Source organism: Bombus bifarius, unplaced genomic scaffold (assembly GCF_011952205.1).
Source record: "Bombus bifarius isolate JDL3187 unplaced genomic scaffold, Bbif_JDL3187 scf7180000007979, whole genome shotgun sequence".
Taxonomy (NCBI): Eukaryota; Metazoa; Arthropoda; class Insecta; order Hymenoptera; family Apidae; genus Bombus; species Bombus bifarius.
This window is the reverse complement of record NW_022884364.1, coordinates 874,004-900,229: the sequence shown is the minus strand read 5'-3', so window position 1 is coordinate 900,229 and position 26,226 is coordinate 874,004. Positions and strand designations below refer to the sequence as shown.

The window sequence follows — 26,226 nt, the reverse complement described above, 5'->3', positions numbered from 1 at the left end:
TCGATCAAGTAAACCGGCTACGTTATTTAAACCCTGTCGACGAAACTAACGACGTGTCTGTTTCACGACCAAATAACCGACATTAATCGAAAGTACAAAATAAGCCTCTACAAGAAGATTTGCAAACCATTTATTTTTTTGTTAAAGTATTACGTTCGTTCTATAGCGTTTTATTTTTATTAGAAAACAAGATATCTGCTAAATTAGCTACAGATCAAAATAAATAGGAACGTTATCGTTTTACAACGTACAGTGATTCAGTAAAGTATTTCAACATTTATTAAAAACAATTTTCATGAACATATTTATATGTCGGGTTTGTCGGGTTGGCGCTACTTTTAGGGACGCGTTGCGTATCTTCATTAGGACAAGCCGTCGTAGTTGTTCAATGAGGTTTATATTTACGATTATGTGTACAAGTGTTGATTTAACAGGGTTTAATGATTTAACGTGTTTATTAGACACTCTTAAGTAAAGACAATGTTCTTAGGTTCGAACGAATCCATCAGTCAACGGGATAACTCTTTGTACAATTGAATATGTTTTGAAACTCAAAGTAACGTTAGCTGTGACGCACGGTATCTTTCAGACTGACTGACCTGACGTTGTGAGTAAACTCTCCACAAGGAGATCATAAAAATAAAAGACTGACACGATCAAATTTGTCAATTGCGTATTGGCCGGGGTTATCAACAAAATTCCAGGCGCCGTTACTAGGCAGACCCGCGTAGAGCCGTCATTGCTCCTGCCTCGGGGCTTGTTTGTTAACACAGCGTGTGCCCTCAATATTTATACTTCTACTGTTAAGTAAAAACGTTCATCCCGTGACCGTGGCCATGTTCGGCAACCAGTTGTGTCACCTCGACCCCAAGCCCACTGTCACAAACCTTGGGCAAACATAATCAGAACGTATCACAACAACTACTTCTAAGTTCTACTATTTAAGTACAGCTATAATGAATAGTTTAGACCAAAGTATTGGCAATCTTCCCAAAATTCCAAAAGAAAGGCCCGTTGTCCCTACATCTCCGACATATATATTATTGAGTTGGCAACTAAGTGCTTGCGGATTTGGTCATCAGATAGTATTGACAAAATCCGCAATCACTTAGTTGCCAACGCAATATGTGAATATACAGGGTGGTTGGTAACTGGTGGCACAAGCGGAAAGGGGTGATTCTACGCGAAAAAAGAAGTGGAAAATATAGAATAAAAATTTTTCGTTCGAGGCTTTGTTTTCGAGAAAATCGACTTTGAATTTTCGCTCGGTACGCGTCCACTTTATCACGTCTCGTTATAACGGATCTCACTGTAGACCGTTGTCTCGATTGACGTTATTTTTTGAATTTTTTAAAATTTTTAAATTTTTATTCTATATTTTCGACTCCTTTTTTCGCGTAGAATCACCCCCTTTCCGCTTGTGCCACCAGTTACCAACCACCCTGTATAAAATAAATGAAATTACTTTTTTGTTTGTATGCTTCAGATATATTTAAAACATTGCGTAAAACGTTATAAATTCTATGTATTACGTTGTATATTATTTGGATAAGTATGACGTATCGTATATTTTAGTGCATCTTATTCACTCCAATTATATCGTGAATTACGATCCACCCTGTATATCAGCCGCTTTGTCATCTCCACGTTGAAAAGGTTCGTTCGAGGCTTGAATTTTTATAGTATTTAGTGTATGTCATTTAAAAATGTTTCTTTTAATTAATTGATCCGCAAAAGTCAAATAAAATTCATTTTATAACGGTCGTAAAAAGTTGGCGCGCTTGGAACGATACCTGGTTTTCAATTAACCGTAGATTAATTAAACTGAACAATCAATTTATTTGATAAACGAAACGCGAGGTCGCGAGAGCGCAACGGAATACAATTGATTACTTTCATAGGGGAGAGCTTTACGTTCGCATAATTACAGCGAGGAAACGAATGGAATCCGATATTATATATTCAAGTCGGTAAATTTGACAACGTTAAGTGCAAGTTTTTATAAAATATGGACGATATCCGTTCGTGCAAGATTTGCCAACATTTGTCCAATCGGAATTTTCATTTCTCCACTCATCGAAAAGAAGAATTATCGCCAAATGTAAATTTCCACAAATTCTACACCGGCGTCTCGCGTACTTTTTCATTGATTTTTAAATACGACATGATTATTCGCCATTTTTTCCACCAATTTTTCGTGTAGCCAAAATTTTCGATCGTCCACCTTTCGAAGAATAATTATGACCAAATTACAAAATTAAAGTAGTTAAAATTGAACATCAGCGTCCTCGTGAATATTTTTCACGATTGTTCACGGCTTTTCCATGTTCGTGCAACTAAAACTTTCGTTTCTTCAATCTTCAGAATAAAGTTGTAACCAACAAATTTTGGTTGCACAAACGTCGATCAATCGTGGACGATCATATTCCATTTCAACGAAAAATGTTCACGGGCTGTTGATGAGAAATGTTTTAATTTGTTGATAACTTTTCTTGAGAGGTAAATACAGCAAAATTTCGATTGGACAAATGTGAACAAGCGTGAACAAACCATAGACAAATCATGGAAAAACGAACAATACTTTTTTATAAAAATTGCAATTGTAGAATATTCGCAGATCATTTGTATTCTGCATTAGATGATTCATACGATTCAGCAATTTTGGTTGACAAAATTTTAGAAGGATTATTGAACAAATGGAGCTGATATTCAACGAAGAAAAGAAAATATTTCAACCAGTTGTACGTTTCTTTGAGAAAATTCTTAAAGCTTTTCTTTAAATCGAAGGTACTCATTTCGAAACATTACGAGACGCGATAATCTTTTACGATATTATTTCAATTTCTATTTTAGCAACAGAATCTTCTTTGCAACTTTTTCACATATTATTTTCACTTTCTGTTCCATCTCCAAATATTCGACTTCTTTAAAATTCACAGCAAGTATAAACCTTTTCCCCAAGATGTACATTTTGGAAATATTTTCGAGAGTTTCTTTCCAAACTTTCACATCGTACCTATTCTGCGTACGATACGATCTTCGATCTTTTTCCGAATTCAAAATATCAATTCCACGCATTCAAGTTTGACGTATAGCCTTCCATTTTTTTAACAACAAGACGTAACCCCTGAAATATTGCTTCCAATTTCCTTCAACTTTAAATCGTTACTGTCGATTTCCTTCTATTCTCTCGGCGAATACTCGTATGCCCGTACAATGTGCATATGTGTTTTATTGAAACAAAATTCCATAGTAAAATACGTATGCGTTACAAAATATTTTTTCATATTATTTCTTTTAACATCCTGCGATATATCTTCTGGTTAGAAACCAATTGAACAATTAAAAGAAACCAAACCAATCAAATTTATAACAAATACAAACAATATACAAGAAAACGAAAATTATAACAAATTTTCTAGTCTTAGTAAATTCATCTTTCAGATAATTAATTTTATTTTAACATTAGACTCAAATATATCAATTTTCCCTGTTATTCAATATTCTTGTTTCCTGTAACATTAAATTTTAACCTCACAATATTTCCGTATCTAGAACCTCCAAGGGTGGTGTATAGTATAGATACAGTAGTTCATGTGTACTGTAACTCTCTCTCTCTCTCTCTCTCTCTCTCTCTCTTTCTCTCCCTCTCTTTCCCTAGGCTACCGTATTCTGTACGCTAAACGAGTACACTAAGTTCGCTATTCAGCCCGTTCAAATATAATCGAGAGCACAGACTCGTTCTCACAGCAGAGAAAACTGTGAGTTTCCTCCGGTTTATTGCGAACAGAGTTCAACTTGTTGATAAAAACAGGCACACCATTTATTCTTTGTTACGTGCATACATACGATTAATTACATCGTAATGGGAAATTTAATTGTTTGACGTACAAGGCGAGTAAGAAAATATACAACAAGCGTTACTACACACAGGAATAAACGAAAAAGTATACGAGGAAGTTTCTGTGTTCGAGGTTTACTTTCTGAGAAAATCGATTTTGAAAATTTCTTATACAGGGTGGTTGGTAACTGGTGATACAAGCGGAAAGGGGGTGATTCTACGCGAAAAAAGAAGTCGAAAATATAGAATAAAAATTTTTCGTTCGAGGCTTCGTTTTCGAGAAAATCGACTTTGAATTTTCGCTCGGTACGCGTGCACTTTATCGCGTCTCGTTATAACGGATCTCACTGTAGACCGTTGTTTCGATTGACGTTATTTTTTTAATTCTTTAAATTTTTAAATTTTTAAATTTTTATTCTATATTTTCGACTTCTTTTTTCGCGTAGAATCACCCCCTTTTCGCTTGTACCACCAGTTACCAACCACCCTGTATATCCTACATATACATACGATATAGACGAAATAATGTTAATGAAATTAGCCTCCATTGTAGTCTTCTAGTCATCAAATGTCGCATTAATGCAACATTTCATTCACATTTTTCTCGATCAACGTACGTGACTGCATTTTAATTGCATTCGTTCGATTGTATTTTAATATAATGATAAAGAATAGCGAGAATTTTTGTACGCCTTTTCTTACATTCCTATACCTTCTTCCAATTGAATCTTATAATTCTGTGATATTTACAAAAACTGAAATATTTACGCATTTTCTTACACAGATTCTCCGCGATAGGTTCCCCGAACAATAAGAATTTTTTTTTAATCTTACGTGAATTTAAACCGGGAAATAATTGCATCGGTACGACTGGCAGTGTAATTTAACATTTCGAACAGATAAAAAATATTCTCTGCTTCGTCCAAACAAGTTTTTATTAAGTTCGTCATTTCGCAGGAAACTGCAACAGCTCCGTTCAAAGAGTTAATAAAAAGTAATTTTCATAAATCTGAAATAACGAGACCTATTAGCGTGGAAATTACTTTGATTAAATAACACGATACCTTGAGAAAGTTACGGTGAAGTTGAAATTTTATTCAAAAATATACTTCGTTTATGCTACAACCTAATAACACAGGTGTTTATATGGATATTGGAAAAATTAATGTTTCTACTTAATTAGAACAATTCGAACGTCATGTTGTCACACGTATGAATGCGGTCAACCACATTGTGGTACAGCTGCAATTAACCCTGCGACGAAACGTTCGTGTACAGGCTTCAAGATCATTTTAATTGATCCGCCGGTACAATCGAATCGATTAGCAGGTTATTGTTTGCTGGTTGTAATTCATTTTCTCCACCAATATATTGCACTGTATCGATTCAGTTCTTATTATTTATGGAGCACGGTTATTCATGCGATAAATAACAATATAATTACGGCCGTATTTATGGAACGCGGTTATTAATGTGAAAAATAACGATACAAGTCGTAGTAAGTCAGTATAGTGGTACTTAGATTGCATACTCGCGTTGGTATTGATTTATGATTATTCGATAAAGAAAAGTGACTCGTAAATCGATATGCTAATTTGAAAGTATATGACAGAACATTCATTTTGTGTCTTATCGTCCTTTTTCGTTCGTTATTACGTTCCCCTGTAGAATCATAGAGCTTTTAAACTTCTCAGTTTACGGATTCCGAATTTGGATATTCGATCTTCCATCTCCGATTCCTAATCTCCAAATTGTAACTTCCGAACGATTTATTTGAAAATCCTAATCCTCGTTTCTCAACATTCTCCCTTTAATTCTCAATCTTCAAGTTTTAATTTCAAAATCCATCGCGTTCGAAAGATCGAAGCGCATGTTACCCTCTGGATCGGACAAACTTTCTCGCTCAGTTTTCCGAGAAATAATAACATCGTAATCGCAAGTGTGGTTTCTACATAAAATTGATCAGAGTTTTGAGACAACGAAACAGTAATATCACGGACATTTATCTACTCGAGAAAATTAAATATTTCTTCTGAAATTCCAACGTGCTCCAAATTGTTGCTGTTTAACGTAAATTAGAAACTATTAATTCGAATTCTCGGTACATTAACGAAATTCGAAATTTCGACGTGGAAATGAATTACAGTTCTAATTTCAAAATCTATCGCGTTCGAAAGATCGAAGCGCATGTTATCCTCTGGATCGGACAAACTTTCTCGCTCAGTTTTCCGAGAAATAATAACATCGTAATCGCAAGTGTGGTTTCTACATAAAATTGATCAGAGTTTTGAGACAACGAAACAGTAATATCACGGACATTTATCTACTCGAGAAAATTAAATATTTCTTCTGAAATTCCAACGTGCTCGAAATTGTTGCTGTTTAACGTAAATTAGAAACTATTAATTCGAATTCTCGGTACATTAACGAAATTCGAAATTTCGACGTAGAAATTAACTCATACGCATCGTTCCGCCAGCCAAACTTAATAACAAATTTGCACACGTTTCATCAGTTGAAATTCGATACTTCACGTTCGGAAACTTTAATATGGAGGCTGTGTTTCGCAGCTACCCGGTATGCTGTGTGCACGTTATCGGGAAAACTTTTAATTGGCGTGCACACGAAATAGCGGCCGACCAGCGTTAACCGTGATATTGGAAGAATTCTTTCCGAGTGACGCCAGGATAAATACCGAGCCGACAATCGAGAAGCTTCTCAAAGCGGTTGCGATCGCGTTGACACGTCCGCGTGAAGAAATTTTAGCCAGGTTCCTTCAGGATGTACAATAGACGTTACGATTCGTCGGCGAATTTCATTTGCAAAGTTTTCACAGGTTTCCAGTTACATCGAGGCGAATCGTCGCTCGAATGCAACGATGCGTACTCGATTATCAAGTTTAAAGGGTTTCACTGCCGTCTCGTTCGAATTTTCTGTCATATTCATCGAATTCGGCTTCGGATTACTTGAAAAGCGACAGAAGTTGGGAAAGTAAAGCTTGGAGGAAATCGATTTCGAATAGGAAGTCTCGTGCAGACAATTGTTAACACTATGACGAGTTATACAGGGTGGTTGGTAACTGGTGGAACAAGCGGAAAGGGGGTGATTCTACGCGAAAAAAGAAGTCGAAAATATAGAATAAAAATTTTTCGTTGAAGGCTTTGTTTTCGAGAAAATCGACTTTGAATTTTCGCTCGGTACGCGTGCACTTTATCGCGTCTCGTTATAATCTCACTGTAGATCGTTGTCTCGATGGAAAAATTAAAAAAAAAAAATTTTTATTCTATATTTTCGACTTCTTTTTTCGCGTAGAATCACCCCCTTTCCGCTTGTACCACTAGTTACCAACCACCCTGTATATGTTTAAGTGAATTGGACATTAACTTAATGTGGTAGTTTTCTTCGTACAGACAAATTCACTAGCTTGGAATGTTCAATAAGTAAGAAGATAAAAGAAATGAATAATTTAAAAAATGCAGGTGAAAAGTAGATAAGTAAATATATATATATATATATATATATATATATATATATATATATTGTACATTAATAATTAACACATGCACATGATGATAATTCGATCATTCGCAGATGAACAAATTTTGTTCCGTTTGAATATTTATTCGAATTTTGTGAGCTCTACGAAACGTATACTAAATTTATTATAATTTCCATGTACATTTTTAGTTTCGTCGTGAACTTTACCAACACGTATGTTGAGCTTATTCCATGTGTAAACAGAGAAAACTCGTGGATAAATTGTAAGGCAGAGAATATATTTAAATAGAAGTGTAATTATAAGTAAGAATACAATTTGAGCTGGTCCAGATCCGCACGCTAGCTGTGTTACCCAATAACTGAAAACCCCGAAGCCAACGTCGTCTGTCTACTGTTTATGGTCTGTCTTCGTCGCAGTCTTTTGTCTACACGCTGTCGATGGCTTCGGTGCTTGAGAAAACTAAAAAAGACCAGACGTAGAGTTTTCTTAGAAGTGGTGACCACTTCAATAACGTAGAATCACGTGAGTCGAGTGCATTGAACGTTAGTGGACGGAGAGTGTTAAAGATGGCCATTTTTGGCATCGCCGGATACTGAAAAATTCATGTAGGATCTTTAAAAGTGCCAGCCAGGAAACAACGAAACATCGTCAATTTGCCGAAAGATAATGTTGTTAAAAATGAATGGAAACATGTGAATACGACAGCGGTCGAACTCACCTAACTCGTGATAATATTTCATCTTCTTCTTCTTCTTCTTCTTCAGATATTGAACGATCTTGAACGTGGTTTGTGAGAAAATCCTTTCGAAACATTTCGTATAATACGAGTAATATATTCATGAAATCTGTCTAAAAGTGTACGAGTACTCGTATTTCTCTTAAAACATTGTAGTTTCAATATAAGACACGCAGACCGTCTATGACAGAGACAAGAATAAATTTTCATCTTCTTTACTATTCGCTAACTTAAATTAGTATAGCATCCGACCGAGATAATTCTCGGTTATTCGTTCGGAACGAACGAATTTGTAGTTTTCGTTCGAGCTTAACACCCGATTTCGTAAAATACGACGATCGTGAAAATGGTTTTATCGGCGCTAATATTAAGTAGTATAGGTAAACAACATAGCGATACGATCGTGAATTTATGTAGAAATACGCGATTCAGCCTCGCAGGAATTTATTCGCCATTTTATTTCGTACGCAGGATGTTTCGGTAAGTGATTCCGCTTCGCGAGAAATTCTTACGATGCTCTGCTTATTTAAAACGCAAGCAGAAGACTCTTAAAATCTTTCTCACGGGATAAAAAATGTCACGAGTTTGCGAATTTTTAACGCTGTCGTTGATAAGCTCGTGAAGAGTGATTTTTTAGCACTATCCAGGTATTTTGCTTTATCGTGAGATATTTCAAACGAAAAATATTGAAAACGTATATTACATCGTATACAAATGTCAACAAAATTATCGAATGAAAACATTGCCAATTTTCTTTTTTAAAATTAAGTTAAATAGGGGAATAAATGATGCATACATTTAATATCCGGGGATTTTCATCCTTGCTTTCGCGTGAAATTAAATGACTGAAGATTTCTGCTTGTTTCAAGCTCCATTTAACCCCTCTTAGCGTTAAATATGAGAAACGAATACACAAAATGATGGAAAATGTAATTTTCAACGTGGGAAGTTCTCATTTTTTTTCACTGGAATTTACTGAAAGACTCAAACGATAACACGTAACATACGATTAATTCCATTTTATTAAACCACTTTAGAAATGGAAACTTTCCTTCCATAAAATATTTACCTATAGAAAATAAATAAACAGAATGGTGGGACGAAAATTTGAATATGAAATAATCCGTTGGCTTGCAAGATAAATACATGAGATAAGATAGAGTATTATTTTAACCTGTTAACTGCGGAGTTTAGTTTCGAAAATCCCTTACGAGGTGCGTAATTGAAATCAAGCAATGAGGAGTTTATACTCGCGTCGGAGGCAGGGTGTTACATCGCGTAATACTCTACCTAGCCCAGGCCACACACCGCGGGCAATATGGCAACCAGATGTCTTCGGATACTCGCAGCGTATCCTCCATAGTTTCAAGTACCTTCCATAAATCTCATAGATTTTCTAGAAAAGGTCCTTCAAACCAAACAAACGTCTGTTTCCGAAGAATTTCCAAAGACTATTGTCTACCACGGCTTAACTAGGGAAAGTTAGTTTTTCTCACGTACGCTGCAACTTTCCTCCCACTAACCACTTTCTCTCGAGGGCAGTTAAGACCCTTCGTTTAACCAATTAACAACGAAGCCTATTTCCCTCACTCTCTTAACTAACATCGGCACCAACAAATCCGATGGTCCCGTGCGCTAGACACACCCATCCTTAGCTTTCCTCCGACACAGCGCCGTCTCCCAAGACAGTACTGATTTTACATCCTTCGAACGGTCAACATCCTTCCACCGGGTATACACACCCGCAGATCAGTCACTCATTCATCTCGTACATACGCACCAGCGTAATTGCCTTCGTTATAAGTTGTTGGAATAAACGGTGAAATATAGCTTACTCTACTGTGTCATATTCATTCAACCACCTCTGTTATCTTAACCGAAACAGGGGAACGACTACTTCGCGGCGTCGATTCACCGAATCGTAGCGAGAATTTACGCCTCTCGCTGACGCGTTTTCCTCGCGACCGCGTCTCTCCGCGAACGGTCGTAACACAGGGTAAATGCTCTTATTGTAAATTTTACGAAAAAAATTAAAGCAAACCGAAGAAGGATCACATTTTTGTTTAATAAAACGATGAACAATTCGTTGTTGAAGAAGATATTGTTATTAAAGACTGGAAAATTGCCAAAAAATAATAAAGTGAAGTACACAAATGGGTATGGATCGAGAAAACTAATTAATTTCAATTTATAAACTAATCTCAATAAATTCAACTTATAAAAAGCAGCACATTATACGGAGAATAATCGACATAGCAAAGAGAATAATCAAATAGTCAAACTGTTTTTTATAAAATACGTAATAGGTTTACCGGAGGTATAAAAGAAAAATACCACTAAATGTCATTTATATTGCTTTTTACTCAAATTTTAAGTTCTTATAATAAAAGTATACATTTTTTATTTCACGTCAAACGCACCGAAATGAAGTACTGCTTTGACGTGTATACACATCAGAACGCGGTTAACCGTTTAACCCATGAGAAACTTGAAATCCAAGAAAAATGTCCATCTACTCTTTGTTTAAAATCAAATGTAAAAACTAAATATAGAGAATTGTGAGAATATCTAAAGGAATGGCCGTGCTTGCAAAATATTCGAAAACACAGGGAATAACATAAAATATTATCTTAACCGTGAAAATGTATTTTTATTCGTTTCCAAGACTCGACGTTATGAAACTGATAAAACTAAATATAGAGAATAATGAAACGCACGGTATACACGTAAAAGGATTATCCATTTATTTCAGTCTCTCTTCTGAGATCAAGAATCGAGAATAAATCCAATGTACAGGGAATAACACGTAGCATATTATTACAAGCATCCGCGGTTCGAAGGTGAAAAGATTCAAAGATACAGAAATGTATAACGTGACGCACAAGAACAAGGAGAAACGGAACGTGTATTGTCAGACACGTCCTGGAAGCAATACAACACGAACTATACCTCGGTCTCACTGAGAAACTGGTGAAATACGAGGGTAAAGAGGAAATGGATCGTCTATTGTCAGACACAGGTTGGCATTATAATGCAACACAGGCTGTAAGTCTCTGAAACTTTCCACGTACGTGCGTTATTTTCCAGCAGAGAATTAATGCTTTAAAGGAAGCTTGCACGAAATTTCGTTATTCTGTTTGACATACTCGGTTTAATCCTTTGGATATCGACTGGACTGACGTTGACTGATAGTAGTAAATCATTTTGCATCGTCAAAGAGCGATATTAAGCTTTTAATCGAGCTTCAGGAAATTATCGACCAATCCGTTTTGTGCTTATTTTACTATACGATACATTTGTAATTTCGTGTTTATCCTGTGCTTTTTTCTACCAAATAAATATTTGCGTCTGCGCGTAAACGTTAACTTTATTTTATTTTAGATTAGGTTCGCTCGTTGACACGTGCTTCATCGATAATGATATTCTGTTAGGTTTTTCACTTTTTCGCGTTTCAAGGGAATAATTGGTGAAAAGGTCCCTGTAATTAAAGGATTAAGAGCTCGTTCAATTACCATGTCCATACGTTTATCGTTTACTGTTCTTTGTGAGAACAGTAAACGATCATTTTTATAATATCAAGTGTGATACGTTTAATTTATTCTAAAGATTGAAAGACGCCACTGTGAGAGAAAAATGTTATTTTCATTTGGTTTTAATTACTGCAGCTTATTATTATTTATGCTTTGATTTATTTATTGTAAATTGTAGTATACATATTCATGGTTTAAATGCAGATTTATACTTTGAAATATTTATGAAGATATTCTGTATCGGGGTATGTTACAAATAATAATGGATTTAAAAGTAGTTCAATCAAGTCCGAGTATTTAATTTACCATTTCTCCGGAAGAATTTTCTGGTGGATTCACTCTGCAGAGGTAAAAATTTTTGAAACGCCAAGGAAACCTATAAATTACATTCAAAATGCTCGAAATATCGAAAGTTCTGTTAAAGTTCGTGAAGCTCGGATAGTTTCTAGTTTCAAAGTAGGGAAACTGCAAAGTTATAGCAACACCAACAGTGGAAATTTCACTTGAAAAATACTCGAGCTTTTTAAAATTAGCGTAACATAACGTTGGAAATGAAATATCTTCCTTTCAGATGCTTTCCAAGGAGCCCGAAAATTTTCCCAAACATTTCAAATCTATCTCTAAAAAATTATTCTACGGTCTCCAATTTTACTTGGAAAGTTTACGCTTTCGTGAATTTAAATGATGCCTGAAAATCGTTATCTGATATTAGAGTTAATCTACATTTCGTAGAACGTAGTAGTTGGATCGATATTTGAAATAATTTCAAACTTTTATTGTTTCACCAATTAAAAGTTTAAATTTCATTTTTTTTTTTTTTACAGAGTATTAACGATCTAAGGTTTTATTATATTTTATCACGCACTACATCTTTGTGTTTTGTTTAATTTAAATTTTTTACGTGCTACAGGTGCAGTTCATGCATGTTCAAAAAAGTAGAAAATGTTGTGATGTATGGGATAATGAGGTACATGAGCTTATATGCTGTATGGAAAAATAATGCGCTGTGTGAAGTTGCGAATATGAAAGAATGCCTGGTCTAACACGTATACACTAGAGATAAGAATTAAGAAACTAAAAGTTACGTACAAAGTGAGTCATACAATGAATTGTTAGTAAATATATTTACCTTTATATTTTTTCTTTTTTTTTTTTTTTTTTTTGAGTCATACTTCGATGATATATGTTATACAGAAAATGTAGATTTTTTTACATCATAACTCCATTATATGGGCTCAAACATAGATCATCAATAATCTCTTATACCATCAATCTGTCGGTATACCAAGCAGACCTAAAAAAAAACGAATTATTGCCAGCAGAAAGGCTGCCTCGATCCAAAAATAAAATTCTATGGCCTAAAAACTGGCCTATTGGGCAATCCCCAAGGATGCCGATTCACGCGATCCAACTCCATTTCCGAACATTCTCTACCTCTGACCTATTATTTCCACAAACGAAAATCCAAAAGAACTGAATCCAAAACTAAATCTTGAAACTTTTCTCAAATCCTTAAAATACCATCTGAAGAACCTGATCCAAGTTTGACCCATTTTCCTAGACATTGCTCGTCCCTAATCTGTACACTCAGCCTGTCCAAAATCCAAAAAACATTATCAATCAGGAACAAAAATATCATCTCAGCTCAAATTAGTTCTCGAACTTTACCTAAACCAGCAAATTATGTACCTTAATCTACCACTCACCCAATCTATCAATTCTAAAAAAAAGAGCAATTTCAAAGAAACTACTTCAACCTAAAAACCAAACTCTTTTCTTAGGAAAGACGCTATTCTAAGGATTTCCGACTACGCAATCGAACCTCCTCTACGAAGGTTTTCCAACCTATCGGTCACACCGTTCAGGTTAAAAAAGGCTAACGACCATAAAAAAATCTCCACGTAAAAGCAAATATCCAAAGTTTTTCTAGAACCCCGTAGGATCTCGATCCACGGAATCTGAAACCTCGTTTCCAAAGGTTCTCCACTCCCAACCCATCAATCATCTCACCGAGGTTTAAAAAAAGACAAGAAGACAAAACTAGACCTCTCAACTCGTGCCAAACCCTTCAAAACTTTCGTCTGTATCTGTATCCACGTAATCAAATTCCCTTCTAAAGAGTTTCCAATCTATCACTCGCACTATTTTTAGGTCTAAGAATATTGACTACCATCATCGATGGAATCTGCACTTAAAACTAAACCTGCAAACTTTCCTAAACTCCTCAAAACACTTATCCCATAGGATTTCGACCCACGCTATCCCAAATCCCCTTTGCAAGGAATTTCCACTCTTAACTCACAAATCATCTCGGTCAGGTTCAAAAGAAAATCCAAGCAGCACCAGTCGAAAGCTATTTCGTTCGAAAAATAGACCTGCCAATGTTGGCAAACGCTTCGAAACTCTTATCGGATCTGTATCCACGTAATCAAATTTCTTTGCTAAAGAGCTTTCGACCTATCACTCGCAGTATTTAGATCTACGAACTACTTAGCATCCAAGAACTAAGTACTATTATGAAGAAAATCTGGACTTAAAACTAAACCTGCAAACTTTCCTAAACTCCTCGAAACACTTATCCCATAGGATTTCGATCCACGCGGTCTCAAATCCCCTTTCCAAGGATTTTCCGCTCCTAACCCATCAATCATCTCACGAAGGTCTTAAAAAGAGCCAAGCACCACCATCGAAAGCTATTTCGTGAGGAAAATGGACCCCCCAAGTGTTGACGAGAGCTTCGAAACTCTCGTCGGTTCTGTATCCACGTAATCAATTTCCCTTTCTGAGGACTCGGTGCAGCATCCGCCGTGCCAACGTCGCCCCAATTCCGGCCGACTCTATTCCAACGCGTATATAATTATACTCGCGAGGCAGCGACAACGCCTTATTTCCCCCCGTTCGATTCGAAACGGCTTCTCATTATCGATTTCCATTGCTGCCGAAACAGATGACGAGCGCCGCGCTAACAGGCGACGATATCGACGCCTGCCGACACGACAATAGGCCTCGTGCCGCCACCCAGGAAGACGTCCGACTCGCAAAACGCCGCGACGACCGCCAGTTTCTCGCGTAATTGCGACAAAACAAAAGGGCGGCTAAACGCGTGTTGAAAACGCGGCTATCGTACACGCGCGTCACACGCCGCACGGTCTTCCACAGGGTGAAGAGGACAGAAAGCGAGGGACTCGGGTAACTTGTTGCGTCGGTGTACCAGTCGCAGAACGTACAGTACCGACAACGCTTCTGCCTGCGTGGTATTCTTTTCTCACCGATGACAGAGAGTAGCTGCCAGCGGCTCGCTGTTTCCTCGAAAACTGGGCGACGAACGAGAAGCGGAATCGAACTCGATTAAGGCACTGATTGGATTCTTGGCCACCGTGAAAGCGCCAACTTGCTCGCTCCAGGCTTTACGAAAGAACGTTGGTCGTGGAGGTGAGTGAAGAAAGAGGAAATGGTTAGGGGGGATTTTCTTTTGGTCTTCGGATCGCTGAAGTCGTAGCGGAGCACCCTATCTGATTGGATGTATTGTTGCGGTGACCAGAGGTTTGGGAATTTAAGAAATTGAAGGATTAAAGGGTCCAAACGATGGGTCGTGGGTCTTTTGTCCTTCGGATCGTTAGAAACGAAGAATCTGCTTTTTAACGCCACGAGGTTTCCCATTCTCTTTTACGAGCGTCATAATCGTTGAAATAACGAAGAGGACTTTTTTTTATTTATCAGCAAAAACGTGCAAGAGTTATTCCAACGAATGGCAGACCACCATGTGAAAGATATTGTTATTTTACGATAAAATCGAAAGCTTCGTTGTTTCTTTTCCAACGTATATTCTCGTCGATAAGGATTCGGCATGTTTTATCGTAAACAAATATCGATCGTTCAAAGTCACCGATAAGGAGGCTACGAATAATTTTCAAAATAAAACCACCTCCATCCGCAATTCTTGCAATAGTTTTTACAAGTGTGCTTTCATGTGCAGTATATCGACTTGTATAAACGCGGAGTTTCGATTAATAGTCATCATCTCTGGTAATTCGCGTTAATTATCACGTTCCCCAGAACGAGATCACCAGGTACTCCCAATATTTACGAACGTGGCTGTGTGTTGGGTATTTGGTTATCGCGGTTGGCAGTTTCCCGACTCGGTAGTGGGGACTTTTGCTTGGGTTGTTTATTGGTAGAAGCGTAAGTTGTAGCTGCGTGTGAAAAATGAGTATAATTAATCATGGAATGTTGTAGATATCTGGTCGAGTGTTTGTTACTTTTCCGATTGCTTTGACAAATGCACATTATGCTACTTTGACATGTTGTGCTACAAATTGTGATTTAAAGCGCTGTCATCAGAATTTATATGGTTGCACATGCAGCTAGTGTATTTATTGGAAATGGTATTCAAGTTATTTTTGGCTCTCATGGCAACCCGAGAATAAAAAGAGAACTAGAACGCAGAAAATCGACCGAGTTTTATACTTGAAGAGAAGATTAAAATTTTTTGTTTTGGATAAACAAGATTGAAAACGTGTCTCTTGAGATTTAGAAGGAAAATTTCCAATTCATAGAATAATTTTATTTGCTGGCCAATTTAAAAAGAACATTTAATTCGTGTTTATCTTAAAAAATATCGACAAAACGTTATCGTTAAAAACGTTAATGTTATTTGTCGGTGTTTAATCGTTCGGGTATTCTACAGTTGAAGATTCATCGATAGATCGTGGTAATAAAAATTCACGCTTGAAAATACAGTCGAGTGGCCTATAGTTGAACGTTCATGTTATTAGTAACTCAACGAAAGAAACAGAAAAGGAAAAAGCAGCTTATATGTCATTACAAAAGCCATTGGAGAAAGAGTAGAAGAAGTCAGGTCGTACAGATCCTGCACGTGTTTTATGCATTTGAATTCCCCAATTCTCTTCTAAGTTTCCATTCGCCATTACGTAATTAATCTTCGACTCTTTCGCAAACTCTGTGTTCGATTTGGCTGAACTTTCCTCTCGTAGAACTTACAAATCACCCGTTCTCGCTATAAATGGAACGAAGAGGGAAACTCTTGCATAGATCTAATTGGGGGCCTTCCAAGAAGAAGCCTTGTAAGCTATGCAAGCCATTAAGTTTGCAAAGTTACGAGCTCCAGTGTACATAGAGAGGTTGGATGAAATAATAGAAGCACCTCATACGTGTCATATACGTCATAAATGAATGTACATTGACCGTAATGCGAAAAAGAACATTGGAAACTTTGAAGCCAACGTTTCGAACATTCACTGAATTTTTATTGAAATAATTCGTTTCTTCAAAGTGAATTTGTAATATTGGAGATTATCCGATTGAAGATGAATTTTCATATTTCTATACTTTTATTTCTTAATTTTCATATTTTGCTATTTTACAAAAGTTTATTGGATAACGTTATATGAATGGACTATAAAAAACATATTGAATACGATACGAAGATCAGAGGGAAGAAATATATGATCCAAGTTGACTTTTGTACATTGTTCTCTGACTTTAACGCCTTCATCAAGAAGGGGAACTTGATATAACGTAATTGAAAAGCAGAACAACGTCGATACCAAAATGCAAGAACTTTTTAAGTAGACGATAAATTCACGATAACTTTCCTGATCAAAAATTTCCCGAATCTTTTTAATATCCCGGGCGAGACGAAGAGTACAAGTGTAAGAAGTCCAGAAATTTTCCCTTATTCTACCCGTTGGGCACAATGTTCCATGAATCTTCGACTAATCCCACGTCTTTTGTCCTGTCATACCACAATTCTCATTTATACAAAGCGCTTGATCTTTTCCTATTCGATTTTTCATACAGTGTCCCGCGAATCCCCAATTAATTTCGCCTTATCCCCCCATATTACGATTCTCAATTACAAATTCACAAGCTTAATTTCTGCCTATTCGACCGATCCGGCCTTCCTTCTCTTTAGATGGCAATTTTTCTTCGATCAACCGACTGGTACGGTCAACAATTTCCAAGTAATTCGCGTGGAACTAGGATCACCGTGTATGTTCGTGCAATCGGCGATGAGAGCAACTGTTTCTCTGTTCTCGTCGATAACACGCTTTCGGAGGGAGGAAAGGCATCTTATGAAAGGGAGCGTTTCGTTAAATCGATTCGTGCCAAGCATACACACCGGCCCGGCCACTATCTCCTGCTTTGTCCAGAAAATTGGCTCGCGCTAACGCCGCGAGTTAAACTTCAAATTAAACAGCTCAGTCTCTCGAATAGAATGGCGTGAATTTTGCAAAGCGGAAAGACTGTCGTTGGAATCGATTCAACGGAGAGATTAGACGTAGAGAAAAGAGTTAAAGTGGCACTCTTGTCTCTTGTACGTGGAAGTGTACAGGGTGTCCTAGTAATCACGGTATAATCAGCAAGATGATAGAATACATTTTTCTTCCTTTTTTCTTTTTCGAGAGAATCGGCTGTGAAAATTCGTAGAAGAAATCTGTCAAATAGTTGGAATTAAACACCGTTGCTGTTTCGAATAAATTCGAGTGATTTTGCAAAGCAGACAGACTACCGTTGGAACAGGATCAACGGAGGAATTAGATGCACAGAGAGAAGTGGCGCTCTTATCTTTTGTGAAAATATACAAACTGTGCCGGTAATCACGGTATAGTCGGCAAAACGACGATTCGACGTGAAAAAATAAATGGAAGATGTAGAATAAATATTTTTTCAGCCGATGCTTCGATTATCGAGCGAATCGAGTCTGAATATTTGGCAAATATAGCTCGCATTAAACAACTAACTGTCCCGAATAAATTCGCGTGAATTTTGCAAAGCAGAAGAAAGACCGGCGTTGGGACAAAATCAACGGACGAATTACGTGTACGGAGAAAGGAATTAAAGTGACCCTTTTATCTCTCATGAACGGTGAGTCCAAGATGTAAAACGAATATTTTTCCGAATTTTCGACGCCTCGTTTTCGAGAAAATCGAGTTTAAAAATTGGCCAAACATGGTTTGACTTGGTTAATTTTTTTTCAATATTGTCAACGAATTTTTTTTTAGCATTAATTATGCTAAAAATAATCTTCGCGTTCCGTCTATTGTGTAAATAATGCCGGAACGCAAAAAAGAAAGATCTAAAATATTCAAAAGAAAAATGAAAAGAGGAGTTTTTAATATAACTTTCCATCAAAGCATTAAATCGCCGTTTGTATAACATTTTTTTCTTGATTATAGCTATCTATATCGTACAACAGGATCTCATCTGTATTATAAAATGTATTAATAAAATTTGGTTATTAAACTCTGGGACACATTGTATACGTGTACAGTGGTCGCTCTTTGTTTGTATGTATATACGCGAAAATGTATTGACCCGTTGTTTTCTGCGGTTACGGAAGAATTTAAATCGAGTAATTTGCGCCGTGTTAAAGAAGACAACTTTATTTGCAATGAAAAAACCGTTTAAGTAGCTGGTTCACTATTTTCAAGTAGATAGAGAGAGGCGGTAAACTTTTTTGCATTGATCCGTTTAATGTTATACGTTGTAAGACTTTGTAACGCGATTTTTAAACTTTACAACTATAACGTTTGGATGATGAAATGGTCTGCCTGATTAAAGATGGTTTAAAACGAAGATCATTGAGAACTTTCGCCACCGAAACTTCAAACTTCCAATATTTAGGTCACATACATACACACACGCGAGAATGGAAATTTAATATTATCCACCTCGTTTCTTAATTTTAAAGTTTTAATATAGAAGATATAATATATAACAAATTAAACTAACTTAACTTAATATAGAAGATATAATATATAACAAATTAAACTAACAATGTTTTAAGTACTTGATGACAAATTGTTCACCTGGTATACTTGATAATCATATAGCTATCTGTATTTATAATTATGAAATAGAGTGATACTGAATAGAGCTAATTATAGAATACAACTGTATTGATAGAACTACGTTTATTATGTTATACCACTCGTAGAACTAATTAATACAGCTACATATAGAATTATAAATAACTGATATTCCATTATTTGTATAATAGAAAATCAATGCCAATTTTTATAAATATTTCTAAACGTGAAACACGAATATTTATGAACATGAAATTCGCGTAGAAACGACAAACAAACGTTTACAATTGCTAAATATTTTTTTAAGAAAAATATTATCGATGAAAATATTACCGAATAAAATTTGTCTGTTTTTAATAAACGTCAGTGTTCCTGAATTTTCCAGAATTTTCGTCCGACACGTATTTCTCCAACTTCTGTATTATTTAACCGCTTCCATTTGCTGCTAACTCACTACTTAATCATTTATCAAATGCTTCAATTGTGTAACAGTGAGGCACTGCATGCGCTACGATAACGACAGAATAAAATAAACAACAATTTCAAAATCGTATCGCATTAACTCGTTCACAGATGTTCGCCCATTCGACGTTCCGATTATTTGTTTACACTTAATTTAACAATTAATAATTCGAGCGAATAAACATTCCCCTCGTGATTAAACGAATTTTAACGCGACGCGAGAAAACTTGATCGAACAATTCATTTAATCAGGAAGTCAGTCCGATCGGATATGTGTATTCGTTCTCGTTGCTTGCACTTTAAATGTATTCGTCCCAGGCCGTCAGGTCCGTCGGTAACATCGAAACAGTCCATTAATATAAGTGAAAACGGAATTTAATGCGGAAGAAAGGCCTCGCAACGTGTCGTTTCTTACCATTATCGACTTTTGTTTCACTCGTTTGCAACGAACGATAGCCTCAGCCCGTTGTTTTGACTCCGATCGATCGACGTGTTGTAGCTGCCCATTACTTAAGATTGCCAATCCATTAAGTGAAGAAGCTTCGACGATAGACGGTGATCGTGAAAAAAAAGGAGATACGAAAGTTGGAGGAAATTTATGGTAAAAGTGAAACAATTGTCCTTGAGATAGATCTTTATACAGGGAGTGGCCGAACAACATACGAACACAACGTACGAACGAGCATCAAGTGATTCCTTGCTTAGTTTTCAAAAAAAACTGACACTGGAAACTTTGATAGGTCACTGCTTGGCATTGATAGTGGCATTGATAACTTAACAAGTGTAAATTTTAAGGGAGAGACATTTTAAGCTAGTGTTTTTTTTTTTCTAAAACTAAGGCTAGTAACATAAATAATAATTTTGCTTTCTCACACAAAACTGATGGAATTGTAAATATATCTTGATATTTTTTACATGATAAAAATAGAAACACAGCGTATACCTTCCATTCGATGAAAGAAAATTGAAAATTTGCTGAGTCGTGCCGCTAATCAACGCCAAGCAACGAAATGCGAATTTCCCTAGTTACCGATTACGCACGCATTAACACGAGACAATCGAAAGGAGGTTATTCTTCTTGTGAAAATAGGCGAAAAACGTGGAATACAATTTTTCCGATTCAGACATCATTTTCAAAAAAATACGATTTGTTCGTGTTTTATTAATAATCGGTCTAATACACGCGGGTAGAAGTACAAAATACCGATAAACAACCCACCAAATTCGAAGAGAACGTAACTATCATTAAATTTCAATAAACACGATCTCAAAGAAGCTCCAGACGTAATTTTTTAGAAAACAAATTTCTTCGAACTTGTTTGAAAACATACCGAAAGATTTTATTATATAAACATGTTTGGCTCGTTTTTTCGCGTATTACGCAACGCACGAAAGTAAATAAAACGCCCATAAGCAATGCAGTAAATAAGAAACGATGGCATCGTTAGGTTTCAATGGACGCATACGCAAAAGCTTGCGAATACAATTTTCTTGAAAAATTCCCCACTAAAAATCTCTATCCGACATTTCCGTTTCGCTCTTTTTCCATGGAACAGCGAAATAAATAAAAAAGCCACAGCTACCAATAGTCCCAGCTATAAAATTATGTATATCACGTTTGGGGACATTTGTCTTTTCCCCTAGAAACCGCAACAGCTGGCACAAGAACCGATTTATCGCGCTGTCCTACTATATTTTTTGTCAGAAAATTCTAAAAGCACGGAAGAACTAGAAAACATGAGTTGACGTTTTCTCTTGCAGGTTTCTGGCCGACAAGTGAAACAACGGAAAAATGCCTGTGGGAGGACGAGTCGCTGGCAAAGTTGGGATTTACAGCTCCCATTATAATGGTAATGTAAGCAGGGATATTGGATCGTTACGTGTTACTCTCGCGTGATATGTATCTGCGTTTCCGGCGTGCAGGCTTTCACGTTATTTATTAACATTCGTTAATAAACGATAAATGACGATCGTTCGATATTTGCGTACGCGCCACAGTCGGATGATATGATACGGATAATAACGAAACGAGACGTGAAAAACTCTTTGCTCGTCTCGAAGTATATATCGACTTCGATGAACAATAAATTACACGGCAATTCGAAATGTATTTCAACGATACATCGCCCACAACGCACGATCGTTCCGTTTTGCACGTTTTAATTGGTTTCGTCGAGAATATAGGGCGTATATTTTTAATATAGTTCTGAAATGGACTTTCCAATAAGTACATAGCTTGTTTTCTACACCTACATTTTGTGTTGTATGTGATCTCGTAGAAATAACAGGTCGGTGCACGTGTCGTGTCATTTTTGGAATGAAGCTTTAACCACACTTGGCTTATTCGGAACGTGATATACAGTGACTCGCCGAATTATTTGAACACTTACGACGGAAAATTTTTCTAAATGTAACGAGATGTATTATAAAATGTATTGCAAATTGCTTGACCTTTGCCAATGATGTGTTTGCTCAATTCGTGGTCCAATTTCCATCCAAATATGGATTAACTTTAAGTTCAAACTTCGAAGAAGATGCGATATTTCAGATGAGCCAACTTTGATAACATGCAGATTAAAAATGGAAAGAAACTCAACGATTTACGTGCAAATCGAAAATGAGATAAGTCTTTGTATCGGTGAAAGAATGATGTCTAGTTGCAACGTGATTAGAATTCAAGCGTTACATTCTGATAGACGATCTTTATCATATAAACGTGCACATGTCGAAGTTAAAATAAGTAGATAATAGAGTAGAAATTTTATATTTTGCATAACGCTCTCTTATAGCGTTCTGCTTTTATTATCTTTCGCGTGCATTCTGTAAAACGTAGAAGTCGTTTAATTATTAATTAAAATTCCTGCTGTAACGCTCTGTCGAAGTTTGGATCGTTAAAAATTTCAGACTGTGCAAGCTTAAAGGTGATATTCCTGAAGGAAATGTCATCTCAATGGTTGAGATCAAATTTTCTTAAATAAGACAATTATTACTTATTACTCATCTTGTATGCGTAACCGGAAGTCGGCACAAAGCCGGAAGACAGACGGAAATAAAAAGACGAATAAAAAGTTATTATTTATTATCTGTAAAACTCGATTTTTATAAAAATGATGTTATTTAATTTAAAAGAAAAAAGTATATCATTTTTTTAATTAAAAATAACTATTATCGTTCTTTGTGATGTATTATTTGTAAACTATTATCTACTTATTTCATGTACCATTTATAAAATTTGTAAAACTTCTTTGACGTGCAATAATTCAATAGCAAACTCGAACGAAATTCACGAAACGGATAAATCTACCAATACGAACGTTCTAACGTCCAATACACGTTCGATACAGAATAAGATAACAATATCTTTGCACTGCAACAAAGATAACTGAAACACCATTGCAACAGTTCGAAATCGAATGTTCAGTACACTAAGACCACAATTTCCATATTGTACAGTCAATATGACGAAAAGTACAATTTCAACAACTTCAACCCGAATGGCCGGTACATCAATCGAAACTTTAACCACAACCCTGATGGCCACCGTAGACGGTCTAGTAGCAAGTAACAAGTATCAAAAAGGATTTGCAAACGCGTTTGTGCATAGAATACGTAATACTAAGTTTAAATGTGAAGTACACTGGTTACAGCCTTCGTAACTTTGATTTAGATATCATCGATGCGGCTCTGTACGTTGTAACAAGCTTCACCATAGCACTCAATAACCCATACACTGTATCAACTCATGCATACAGACAAAAAGTAATTATGCAATTAGTATGCGACAGAATGTCTCTTTGACGGTATAATTACGGCTTTAATTCCTTCAATATAATCTTATAACGGCGTCAAAGTATTGTTATAACATTCGTGTGTTTCTTCCTGATTTTTATGCACATTTCATTCAATCAATTATAGCGTTCAATTGAATTACTCCCTCTATAATTTGATTATTTGTAGAAAACTTTACAAACAGTGTTCCTTTTAAGTCAAAGTAATATTAGGTTGTCCGAAAAGTTTCTTTCGTTTCATAAGGAAGTAGTAGATGCACAGGATTTTTTGTTTTATATTATTTTATTGAATTATGTTTGATCCATTTTATTCTGTTACTACAAAATGAATCATACATAAATCTATAAAATAATATAAAATGAAAAATGTTGTGCACCTATCATTTCGCTTATGAAACGAAAGAAACTTTTGGGACGACCTAATACAAGACTTTTGGTTTTAATGGGCCAGTGACCATCGGAATGGGGACTATACTGACCCATATGTGGGAAATTAAGTCGTTTAATAGCAGAACACACGAGCAATAGATTACAAATATTTATATAAATTCATATTTTTACGAATAGAATACGTTCCATCTACTATACTAATTCTATAGATTTCCAGCTCGTTAAATATTCTACAAACATTTTATACATTCTTGTATCTTGAAATCTTCCATAAAGATTTTATACACTTTTAAACCCTTTAAATTCCCCGTGAATATATAGAACAATTATCCAATGTCCGACTTCAAATTGCACGAACACTGAATAATCAACCACCATAAAATTGTTCGATTTCGCTTCTACATATAAATCGTTCGCATACAGTACACGTTATTTCTTAAATCTGCCTCAGAATTTGCACATTATTTTTTAAATTTACCTTAACACAGCGGTTCTTAATCTTTCGTTTACCACGAACCTCCATCAAATAAACGTATCGTTGTCACGAACACCCCCATGACTCGGTTCAAAAGTTAAATCCTTATGTGCCAAGTGTGTATATCTGAAACATTGATCGACTGCTCATCGACAACCTTTTTCGAGAGAAAAGTTTCATTAGAAATAATCAAGCACGAATGTTAAATATTTTATATATAAATATTTTATGTACAATAATAATAATATAATAATCGGATCTCCTTTGTTCCATACATTCGCAATGTAATAAACATATCCAAGACAAACTACGACCCTAATAGTTATATTAATCGTATATATAAGCAGACCAACCCACTCGCCCATCAGTTACACTTTTTCTGCAAATCGTTGCCCACGTTTAAAAAACATTCCAAAAACGCTTTACATTCACATCCACTTCCGCATCGTTTAACTTTTGATCGATTGACTCGCGATTAATGTCATACTTTTATTATACGTCGAAATATGTTCGCTAGTGTGGTAATATTTTTCTTAAATAATTATCAAAATATAGTTCAAATATGTGCGCTTATATTGACTATAGCTAAACCAAACGTCGTTACTCGAAATGAATAAATAAATAAATAAATAAATAACTTGCGTGTGCGAGGGTTTCATGGTCTTTCAAAAATGCACAGGCCACGGGTTAAGAACCGCTGTCTTAAAATTTATCGCCATATCATCTCTATACAGGGTGGTTGGTAACTGATGGTACAAGCGGAAAGGGGGTGATTCTACGCGAAAAAAGAAGTCGAAAATATGGAATAAAAATTTTTCGTTTGAGGAATTGTTTTCCAGAAAATCGACTTTGAATTTTCGCTCGGTACGCGTGCGGTACGTTATAATGGATCTCATTGTAGATCGTTGTCTCGATGGAAAAATTAAATAAAAAAAAACTTTTATTCTATATTTTCGACTTCTTTTTTCGCGTAGAATCACCCCCTTTCCGCTTGTACCACCAGGTACCAACCACCCTGTGTATCATTTTCATGCAATAAACGAACTCGTGAAAATTTGAGTAATTTGAGGAATTTTTGAAAAAATTAAACATATATTCTGTACATACACATCCATATGCTGAAATTGGAATATGGAATCCATAGGTTTAGCTTCTGAGAGACTCATACGTGACTCATAAATGAATCAAGAGCTTTAAAAGCGTGAACGTCATCCCACAGTAACGAAACCCTGGTGCAAGGTGTCGATTACAAGATAAATCCAGCATGCTTTCAGGAAAAGGCTACAGTGGTATTAACGAGGAGATCATGTGGATCAGCATCGGGATGGGGATCACGATCGCCGTACTGATCACCATTGCTCTGTGCTACATCGCCCGTGAGAAATGCCGGAAACGACACGAGGGCTACTACGCTTCCTGACGGACGCTGCCGCCGCCCTCGTGGGCCTCTTGGTCCTTCTCACCATCGACACCTGGCGTCTTTTTCAGCCCGACCACGTCGAGAGGTAAACCGAGGGCGTACTATATCACCGTATAACGCCGAGATCTGGTGACTAATACCTTGCTTTCGGCTCGAGCAAGCTGACGTTTCACCATGAACGAGAAATCGAACGACGACTCTCTTATCCCTCGACTTTTTTCATCTTTCCCCTCCCCATTCGTCCCTTTCCTTT

The 26,226-nt window shown here is 36.2% G+C and overlaps 1 protein-coding gene across 3 annotated transcripts in view; it reads left to right on the top strand.

The window, feature by feature from the left end:
- Positions 1–26,226, top strand: part of LOC117204705 — a 40,638-nt gene extending 14,412 nt beyond the window's left edge. Inside the window, exons 1-3 of one of the 3 annotated variants that reach the window (XM_033442341.1) lie at positions 14,865–15,038; positions 21,662–21,750; positions 25,828–26,226. In XM_033442341.1, coding sequence (XP_033298232.1) covers positions 21,693–21,750; positions 25,828–25,973 — 204 coding nt within the window. In that variant the 5' untranslated portion in view covers positions 14,865–15,038; positions 21,662–21,692 and the 3' untranslated portion in view covers positions 25,974–26,226. Of the gene's footprint in view, positions 1–14,864; positions 15,039–21,661; positions 21,751–25,827 lie in introns of those variants that run through there. The other 2 variants (XM_033442342.1, XM_033442340.1) reach the window with 2 other exon arrangements.